This window comes from Rhinoraja longicauda, chromosome 11, assembly GCF_053455715.1.
Source record: "Rhinoraja longicauda isolate Sanriku21f chromosome 11, sRhiLon1.1, whole genome shotgun sequence".
Taxonomy (NCBI): domain Eukaryota; kingdom Metazoa; phylum Chordata; class Chondrichthyes; order Rajiformes; family Arhynchobatidae; genus Rhinoraja; species Rhinoraja longicauda.
Genome location: NC_135963.1, coordinates 5,516,879 through 5,527,796, shown reverse-complemented (window position 1 = coordinate 5,527,796; position 10,918 = coordinate 5,516,879). Strand labels below are relative to the sequence as shown.

Sequence of the window (10,918 nt, the reverse complement as noted above, 5' to 3'; positions counted from 1 at the left end):
TTATTTTAGGAGTGCCAGAGATATTTTTGGCCCGTCTCTTTCACCTGGGGGAAATAAAATCTCCTTTATAGCAAGTAATTGAGTTGAAAATACTTCTAGGTTTTGCACAGTTGAGAATATGTGGAGCAAACGCAGGCAGGTGGGACGAGAAGGGATCGAATGCCGCCATTTGCAGCAGTATTTTACACACGCATTCGCAGCTGGAGAGCTGCCGCCTCACAGCGCCAGAGACCCGGGTTTGACCCTGACCTCGGGTGCTGCCTGCGTGGAGTTTGCACGTTCTCCCTGTGACCGAGCAGGTTTCATCCGGTTTCTTCCCACATCACAAAGACGTGCGTGTTTGTAGGTTAATCGACCTTCTGAAAATTGCCTCGAGTGTGTCGAGAGGGGATGAGAAATTGGAATGAGGTCATAGAAACATAGAGACATAGAAAATAGGTGCAGGAGTAGGCCATTCGGCCCTTCGAGCCTGCATCGCCATTCAATATGATCATGGCTGATCATCCAACTCAGTATCCCGTACCTGCCTTCTCTCCATACCCCCTGATCCCTATAGCCACAAGGGCCACATCTAACTCCCTCTTAAATATAGCCAATGAACTGGCCTCAACTACCTTCTGTGGCAGAGAATTCCACAGACTCACCACTCTCTGTGTGAAGAAATGTTTTCTCATCTCGGTCCTAAAAGACTTCCCCCTTATCCTTAAGCTGTGACCCCTGGTTCTGGACTTCCCAACATCGGGAACAATCTTCCTGCATCTAGCCTGTCCAACCCCTTAAGAATTTTATATGTTTCAATAAGATCCCCCTCAGTCTTCTAAATTCCAGCGAGGTCGAACTAGTGGGAACAGGTGATTGATGGTCGGCGTGGACTCGTTGGGCCAAAGGGCCTGTTGCAGGCTGCATGGACAGCCATGACCGAGGGGGGCCTAAAGAATGTATCTTACAATTAATCAATCAATTGACCTCTGGCCTAATGTTTCAGTGGGCAGTACAGGGAATGTGGGCCAGTTTAGTCTCGAGATACAGCGCGGAAACAGGCCAATTCAGCCACCGAGTCCGCGTCGACCAGCGGATCCCCGCGCACTAACACCGTCCTACACACACACACACTAGGGACAATTTACAATTTTACCAAGCCAATTAGCAAAGTGGAAAGGCAAAGATTCAACAGCAAACAACAGGGAACTGCAGGAAATTAGGGATCCACAGGAGGTTGACGCTGGAGGAATGAAGACACATGGAGCTGTAGATGGTTGGAATCTCAAGCACAGGAAGGAGAGAGGAGGCTTTATTAAAATTAGAGAGTTCAACTCAATGCTACCAATAGACAATAGGTGCAGGAGTAGGCCATTCGGCCCTTCGGCCCTTCAATGTGATCATGGCTGATCATTCTCAATCAGTACCCCGTTCCTGCCTTCTCCCCATAACCCCCTGACTCCGCTATCCTTAAGAGCTCCCTCTTGAAAGCATTCACTGCCTTCAATTGGCCTCCACTGCCTTCTGAGGCAGAGAATTCCACAGATTTACAACTCTCTGACTGAAAAAGTTTTCCTCATCTCCGTTCTAAATGGCCTACCCCTTATTCTTAAACTGTGGCCCCTTGTTCTGGACTCCCCCAACATTGGCAACATGTTTCCTGCCTCTAACGTGTCCAACCCCTTAATAATCTTATATGTTTCGATAAGATCCCCTCTCATCCTTCTAAATTCCAGTGTATACAAGCCTAGTCGCTCCAGTCTTTCAACATATGACAGTCCGCCATTCCGGGAATTAACCTAGTAAACCTACTATTGAGGTCTTGTCCTCAATAGCAAGAATATCCTTCCTTCAAATTTGGAGACCAAAACTGCACACAGTACTCCAGGTGCGGTCTCACTAGGGCCCTGTACAACTGCAGAAGGACCTCAGACCAGAACACGAGGTGCTGGGAGACACGTCAAGATTGGGGTGAATTACGACACAGCCGGTGGAGCTGTTGTCTCACACCGCCCGAGGCCCAAGATCGATCCTGCCCTCGGGTGCTCTCTGTGTGGAGTTTGCACGTTCTCCCTGTGATCACGTGGGTTCATAAGATCATAAGTGATAGGAGCAGAATTAGGCCATTCGGCCATTAAGTCTACTCCTCCATTCAATCGGGGCTGATCAATCTCTCCCTCATAACCCCATTCTCCTGCCTTCTCCCCATCACCCCTGACACCCGCACTAATCAAGAATCCATCTATCTCTGCCTTAAATATATCCACTGACTTAGCCTCCACAGCCTTCTGTGCAAAGAATTCCACAGATTCACCACCCTCTGTGTGCTCCAGATTCCTCCCACATTCATAGACGTGAGGATTTGTAGATTAATTGACTTCTATAAAATTGCCCCTAACGTGTAGGGAAGTGGATGAGAAAGTGGGACACCAGAGACTGGTGTGAACGGGGTGATCGATGATCAGTGGGCGAATGGCCTGTTTCCACGCTGTATCTCCAAACCAAACTAAACTAAAACAAGAATTCAGCAAGACAGTGAGAATTCTGCATCTCCATTTCTACATTTTATCAGGCACCTGAACCATCTAACCCACAACTAGAGAGCAGTCCTGAACTACCGTTTACACATGGAGACACTCGGACTATCTTTGATCGGACTTTACTGCAATTTATTTGCACTAAACGTTATCAAGTTATTCCCTTCACCTGTGTCTGAACACTGTGGACGGCTTGATTGTAATTGTATATTGTCTTTCTGCTGACTGGTTAGGAAGCTACGGGTGGTGCAGCGGTAGAGTTGCTACCTCACAGCGCCAGAGGACCTGGGTTTGATCCCGACTACGGGTGCTGTCTACGGAGTTTGTATGTTCCCCCCGTGACCTGTGTGGGTTTTCTCCGGGTGCTCTGGTTTTCCTCCCACACTCCAAAGACGTACAGATTTGTAGGTTAATTGGCTTTGGTAAAATTGTAAATTGTCCCCTAGTGTGTGTGATAGTGTTAGTGTGCGGAGATTGCTGGTCGACGTGGACTCGGTGGGCCGAAGGGCCTGTTTCCGCGCTGTATCTCTGAACTAAAATCTTTTCATTGTCCTTGACAATGGACTTTGCTGGCTTTACCTTGCACTAAACGTTATTCCCTTATCATGTATCTGCACACTGTAAATGGATCGATTGCAAACCATGTGTTGTCTTTCTGCTGACTGGATATAGCACGCAACAAAAGCTTTTCACTGTACCTCGGTACACGTGACAATAAACTGAACTCAGAAAAAAACCCTCAAACTTGACTGTTGCCAAGATTGTGAGTCAGACGACACGAAATGCTTCCAGAATGCAAACATTGGTAAATAATTAGACGTGACATTTGCCATCTATCAGTAGAACCATCGATCACCCATGGTTAAGTGTTTGGATTAGTTTATTGTCACGTGTACCGAGCAAAAAGTGAAGTCACAGCGAAAAGCGTTTTGTTGCGTGCCAAACAGTCAGTGAAAAACAAGACGCGATTGGAGTCAAGCCATTCACAGTGTATACCGTAGATACATGATAAGGGAACAACGTTCAGTGCAAGGTTAAAGCCGGCAAAGTCCGATCAAGATAGTCCGAGGGTCACCAATAAGAGGGTAGGGTTGAAGATGTCCTGGTTGGGTTGCTCCAGGGCCTGGCCAAGCTGGCCATCCGCCAGTCACGGCGCCAGGCGGGAGAGGGCTCTGCCCGAGCCGGCTGCCCGCCCCTTTTGCAGGGGTTACGTCCACGCCGGGTGGCATTAGAGAGGGACTACGCGCTGTCCAAGGGCACCCTGGGGGATTTGCGGGACCGCTGGCACCGCGGGGGTTGAATGTGTCCTCAGTGAGGATGGGGGACATATTAAATTGAGAATATTTGTTTTGCTCGTATTGTGGTGGTGGGTTTGTTTTGAATAATATAGATGGATGGATGGATGGATGGATGGATGGATGGATGGATGGATGGATGGATGGATGGATGGATGGATGGATGGATGGATGGTTGGATGGATGGATGGATGGATGGATGGATGGATGGATGGATGGATGGATGGATGGATGGATGGATGGATGGATGGATGGATGGATGGATGGATGGATGGATGGATGGATGGATGGATGGATGGATGGATGGATGGATGGATGGATGGATGGATGGATGGATGGATGGATGGATGGATGGATTGGATGGATGGATGGATGGATGGATGGATGGATGGATGGATGGATGGACGGACGGACGGACGGGCCATTTGGCCCCTTCGAGCCAGCACGCCACTCATTGTGATCATGGCTGATCATCCACAATCAGTAACCCGTGCCTGCCTTCTCCCCATATCCCTTGATTCCGCTAGCCCCTAGAGCTCTATCCAACTCTCTTTCAAATTCAGAGAATTCCACAAATTCACAACTCTCTGGGCGAAAAAGGTTTTTTTCTCGCCTCAGTTTTAAATGGTTCTCCCTTTTATTCTTAGACTGTGTGGCCCCTGGTTCTGGACGTCCCCAAAATATATAGTTGAATAAATTATGTTTGGTCTCAAGAAAGAAAAAAGAGGTAGCTATAGTAGTTCAGGACGGGCCTCGGAGAGCTGTTCCCGTGACAGAAACTGAGCAGGAGCCGAGTCAGTGTAACAATCTCCACATTCCTGCCCGACACATGTCACAGCTCCGTGACTGAAATAGCTTGACGATAATTCCACTGGGCACGATGGATGGGTGAGCTGAATGGTCAGGAAACCTCGACTGTCAGCTGTGCACGTTACCTCTGACACTTCATGGAGTTTGAACACCATGACCGTCTCCGATTTGCATCGGTGTCTGTGAGCCTCTGGGTAATAGCTCCATGGGGCTGACTGACAAAGGGGGACTTCAGCATATGCCGGGCTAACAGTGCGCCTGGCAGTACACGTCAAAATAACTGCGGTCCTGCATGGGCGTACGACGGCCAGAGGTTATATTTAGCCACAAAGATAGACACAAAATGCTGGAGTAACTGAGGCAGCGTCCCTGGAGAGAAGGAATGGGTGATGTTTCGGGTCGAGACCCTTCTTCAGACCTTTAGCCACCGCGTTGGTCTGAATCTTCAGTCAATAGACAATAGGCAATAGACAATAGGTGCAGGAGTAGGCCATTCAGCCCTTCGAGCCAGCACCGCCATTCAATGCGATCATGGCTGATCACTCTCAATCAGTACCCCGTTCCTGCCTTCTCCCCATACCCCCTCACTCCGCTATCCTTAAGAGCTTTATCCAGCTCTCTCTTGAAAGCATCCAACGAACTGGCCTCCACTGCCTTCTGAGGCAGAGAATTCCACACCTTCACCACTCTCTGACTGAAAAAGTTCTTCCTCATCTCCGTTCTAAATGGCCTACCCCTTATTCTTAAACTGTGGCCCCTTGTTCTGGACTCCCCCAACATTGGGGACCTCCGATTCATTTTAGCTTAGAGGTACAGCGCGGAAACAGCCCCTCAGGCCCACTGAGTCCGCGCCGGCCAACGATCGCCCGCGCACTAGTGTAAGAAAGTAACTGCAGATGCTGGTACAAATCGAAGGTATTTATGCACAAAATGCTGGAGTAACTCAGCAGGTCAGGCAGCATCTCAGGAGAGAAGGAATGGGCGACGTTTCGGGTCGAGACCCTTCTTCAGACCCTCGCACCAGTTCTATCCCACGCATGCGAGGGGCAATTTACAGAAGCCAATTAACCTACAGGCTCGCATGCCTCTGGGATGTGGGAGGAAACCGGAGCACCCGGAGAAAGCCCACTCTGTCGCAGGGAGAACGTGCAAACTCCGTACAGACAAGCACCCAGAGTCAGGATCGAACCCGTGTCTCTGGCGAAGTAAGGCAGCAACTCTACCGCCGTGCCAGTACTTTAACAATCCTCCAAAGAACAAGAGAAGGACATTCAGAAAGAATGGGTCGACCCGGACTTGTATTGACTGGAATTTAGAAGGATGAGAGGGGATCTTATGGAAATGTATAAAATTCTTAAGGGATTGGACAGGCGAGATGCAGGAAAAATGTTCCTGATGTTGGGGGGAGTCCAGAACCAGGGCTCACACAGTTTAAGAATAAGGGGTAGGACTGAGATGAGGAAATACTTCTTCACCCAGAGAGTTGTGAATCTGTGGAATTCTCTGCCACAGAAGGCAGTGGAGGCCAATTCACTGGATGTTTACGAGAGAGTTAGATTTAGCTCTTGGGGCGAACGGATTCAAGGGATATGACAATAGACAATAGGTGCAGGAGTAGACCATTCGGCCCTTCGAGCCAGCACCACCATTCAATGTGATCATGGATGATCATTCTCAATCAGTACCCCGTTCCTGCCTTCTCCCCATACCCCCTGACTCCGCTATCCTTAAGAGCTCTAGCTAGCTCTCTCTTGAATGCATTCAGAGAATTGGCCTCCACTGCCTTCTGAGGCAGTGAATTCCACAGATTTACAACTCTCTGACTGAAAAAGTTTCTCCTCATCTCCGTTCTAAATGGCCTATCCCTTATTCGTAAACTGTGGCCCCTGGTTCTGGACTCCCCCAACATTGGGAACATGTTTCCTGCCTCTAACGTGTCCAACCCCTTAATAATCTTATATGTTTCGATAAGATCCCCTCTCACCCTTCTAAATTCCAGTGTATGCAAGCCTAGTCGCTCCAGTCTTTCAACATACCACAGTCCCGCCATTCCGGGAATTAACCTAGTAAACCTACGCTGCACGCCCTCAATGATAGGAGGAGAAAGAACGAAAGGGGCACTGATTTTAAATGATCAGCCATGATCATATTGAACGGCGGTGCCGGCTGGAAGGGCCTGCTAAGTTACTCCAGCATTTTGGGTCTATCTTCGTTGTAAACCAGCGTGTGGAGTTCCTTCCTACAAATTATGTTTGTGTGCGTGTGTCGGAGAGTCTGTGTGTCAGGGATGCTGCTTGCACACAAGATCTTTACGGTACCTTCATTTCACTGTGCTAGTGCCTTTGACAAGAAACTTGACTTGACTCGAGATTTTCTCCCCTGGTTTTCGAACTCTCCAGCGAGAGGAAACGTTGGGCCGGCATCCAGTCCCTCTGGGCCTGTTCGAACGTTATAACTTTTAATGAAGTCTCCTACCACATCTCCGAAACTCTGGAGACTTGACGGGCTGCCCTGGAATTAATACGGAGGCATTTCTGGTGTCCAATGAGGAAGACGTAACTTCAACCCAGTGGTGATACAGAAGGGAGCATCAGGCTTGTAAATCGGATCTGAAGATTTAGTGCAGTGCCTTCCAGCAGTACTATTTTTAGAACCTGGTATTAACAAAAGACATGTATTAATATGTAGGTCAGTGCATAATATTGGACACCTTTGTTCATCTACCCTAATTAGTAGAAGGATGCGCACATGGATTCAAGTCCACTCGATTCATTCTAAAATTAATAGTTTTAGTTTAGTTTAATTTAGAGATATAGCGTGGAAACAGGCCCTTCGGCCCACCGAGTCCGCGCCGACCAGCGATCTCCGCACACTAATACTGTACTACACATACTAGGGACAATTTTTACATTTACACCAAGCCAATTAACCTACAAACCTGTACGCCTTTGGAGTGTGGGAGGAAAGCAAAGATCTTGGAGAAAACCCACGCAGGTCACGGGGAGAACTTACAAACTCTGTACAGACGGCGCCCGTAGGCAGGATCGAACCCGGGTCTCCGGCGCTGAAAGGCAGCAGCTCTACCGCCATGCCCTACTTCAGAAACAAAAGAGGGAGAAGGTTAATAGCAATGACCACACAATACAGGTTTAGGTTTATTATTGCCACGTGGTACAGTGAAGATCGTAAATATCCGTTGTCTGCAGCTTTCTTCCTTCTTGCCCAGAAGGTGTTGGGTCTGGGGTGTTTGTGTTTAGGGTTATTATTGTCCCGTGTACTGAGGTACTGTGAAAAGCTTTGCTTTGCATGCTTTCCAATCAAATAAGACAATACTACGCATCAATCCTATCAAGTCAAGTCAAGTACAATAGGCAGAGATAAGTGGAAGATACAGAGCGCAAAATATAGTTCTCAGCATTGTAGCGCATCAGTTCCACAGACAAATTCCAATGTCCGCAATGGGGTAGAGGTGAATCGGACAATTCCCCAGCTTGTGGAAGGACCGTTCATGAGCCTGATAACAGAGGGGGTGGTGTGCGCTTGCAAGCTTCTGTGCCTTTCTGCCGGGCGGGAGCGGGGAGAAGAAGGAATGATAGGGTGGGACAAGTCTCTGATTATGTTGACTGCATTTCTGAGGCTCCACGGGAAGTACAGATGGAATCAATGGTGGGGATAGACACAAAAAGCTGGAGTAACTCAGCGGGTCGGACAGCATCTCTGGAGAACAGGAATAGGTGACATTTCGGGTGGAGACTGGTCTGTGCAGGAATTTATTCACAAAGTGCTGGAGTAACTCAGCAGGTCAGGCAGCATCTCAGGAGAGAAGGAATGGGTGACGTTTCGGGTCGAGACCCTTCTTCAGACTGATGTCAGGGGGGGCGGGACAAAGGAAGGATATAGGTGGAGACAGGAAGATAGAGGGAGATCTGGGAAGGAGGAGGGGAAGAGAGAGACAGAGGAACTATCTAAAGTTGGAGAAGTCGATGTTCATACCACTGGGCTGCAAACTGCCCAGGCGAAATATGAGTTGCTGTTCCTCCAATTTGCGTTGGGCCTCACTATGGCACTGGAGGAGGCCCATGACAGAAAGGTCAGACTGGGAATGGGAGGGGGAGTTGAAGTGCAGGAATGCCAATTTAGCTGCTGAAGCAGGTTCTTTCACAACCTGACGATATTAGCAGGTCTGCCTGTAATTCATTGGACAGCCTTGATGCTTCTGGGTCAGGAGGTTGTAGATTCAAGCTCTGCTCAATAGTCTTGTGCATCTAATGTTGACGGGACAAAGAATGCAGTCATTGGTGCAGCTATGAAGGTTGTGCCTTCCGATGTAATGTCAGAATGCATCCCAACCAACTCTTTAGGTAGATGTGAAAGATTGTTCATAAGTTCATAAGTGATCGGAGCAGAATGAGGCCATTTGGCCCATCAAGTCTACTCCGCCATTCATTCATGGCTAATCCATCTATCCCTCCTAAACCCAATCTTCTGCCTTCTCCCCATCACCCCTGACACCCGTACTAATCAAGAATCTACCTATCTCTGTCTTAACAATATCCACTGACTTGGCCTCCACAGCCTTCTGTGGCAATGAATTCCACAGATTCACCACATTCTGATTAAAGAAATTCCTCCTCATCTCCTTCCTAAAGGAACGTCCTTTCATTCTGAGACTATGACCTCTGGTCCTGGACTCTCCCACTAGTGGGAACGTCAACTCCACATCCACTCTACCCAGGCCAATATCCAGAATATCGTGTTGCTGTATTATAGTTTTCGAGTCACAGAGGAAAAAGTCCAATGTTCGCAATGAGGTAGGCCGGAAGATCGAGACCACGTCCTAACTTATCGGAGGACCATAGAGTGTAAGAAAATAACTGCTGGTGCTGGTACAAATCGAAGGTATTTTATTTCACAAAATGCTGGAGTAACTCAGCAGGTCAGGCAGCATCTCAGGAGAGAAGGAATGGGTGACGTTTCGGGTCGAGACCCTTCTTCAGACCGTAAGGGGACCATAGAGGGGCATTAGAGGTTCAGAGGGATATGGGCCAAATGTGGCTAATGGGACGAGCTCAGATGGGGCATCTTGGTCAGCATGGACACGTTGGGCTGAAGGGCCTGATTCATGATGTATGACTCTGTGACCACTGTGGGTGCTTTTATGATGTAAGCATAAGGAAATAATTGGTGATATTAATGCGCTCATGGTATGGTGTGGACAGTGTAGCAACACAATAGTCAGTTAATATCATATAGCGAGACCCAACTCTTAAGGATAGCGGAGTCAGGGGGTATGGGGAGAAGGCAGGAACGGGGTACTGATTGAGAATGATCAGCCATGATCACGGTGAATGGCGGTGCTGGCTCGAAGGGCCGAATGGCCTACTCCTGCATCTATTGTCTACCGTCTATTAACTTGGAAAGGTTTACTAAGTAAACAACTTGCATTTATGACATTATTGCATATTGTGTATGTGATAATATTCTTAGCGTTATACAGGCTAAAGGAAACAGGCTCTTCAGCCCATACCAACCATCAAGCCCCATCTACACTAGTCCCACCTGCCTGCGTTTGGCCCATATCCCTCTAAACCTGACCTATCCATGCACCTGTCCAAATGTATTTTAAACGTTGTGATTGTACCGGCCTCGACAGTTCATTTCATACACCTATCACCCTTTGTGTAAAAAAAAATGTTGCCCCTCAGGTTCCTATTAAATCTTGCCCCCCTCACCTTAAATATGTTGCGCCATTCCATTTGATCTATGTCTTAATTCCGTTAACAACTTCACTCTATACACCATGACTTACTTACTCCGAAACATTCTATTGAGAGCTCCCCTCGCCTTGTCCTCTGTTTCTTGATTCCCCTACTCTGGATTGAAGACTGCATTTACTCTATGTATTCCTCTTGTGATTTTGCACATCTCTGTAAGATCACCCCTCGTTCTCCTGCGCTCCAAGGATTAGAGTCATAGCCTGCTCAACCTCTCCCTATAGCACAGGCTCTCAAGTCTTCATACATCTTCTTTGCACCCTTTCCAGCAGAACAACATCTTTCCATTGGTGATGTGTTGTGTAGAGTATATCTTATTGTGCACATGGTACAGTATGAGAGGTCGGCCATTTAGGACTGAGTTGAGGAAAAACTTTAACAGTCAGAGAGTTGTGAATCTGTGGAATTCTCTGCCACAGAAGGCAGTGGAGGCCAATTCACTGGATGTCTTCAAGAGAGAGTTAGATCTAGCTCTTGGGGCTAACGGAATCAATGGGATATGGGGAGAAAGCAGGAACAGGGT

The 10,918-nt window shown here is 48.0% G+C and overlaps 1 protein-coding gene across 1 annotated transcript in view; it reads right to left on the bottom strand.

Annotated features, from left to right (window-relative positions):
- The window catches only part of miga1 (mitoguardin 1), a 57,927-nt gene extending 50,826 nt beyond the window's left edge, over positions 1–7,101 (bottom strand). The window contains exons 1-2 of the mRNA XM_078408086.1: positions 7,097–7,101; positions 4,747–4,909 (exon numbers count right to left, since the gene is read on the bottom strand). Of these exons, the coding sequence (XP_078264212.1) occupies positions 4,747–4,909; positions 7,097–7,101 (168 nt within the window). The remainder of the gene's footprint in view (positions 1–4,746; positions 4,910–7,096) is intronic.
- Positions 7,102–10,918: the final 3,817 nt, after the last annotated feature.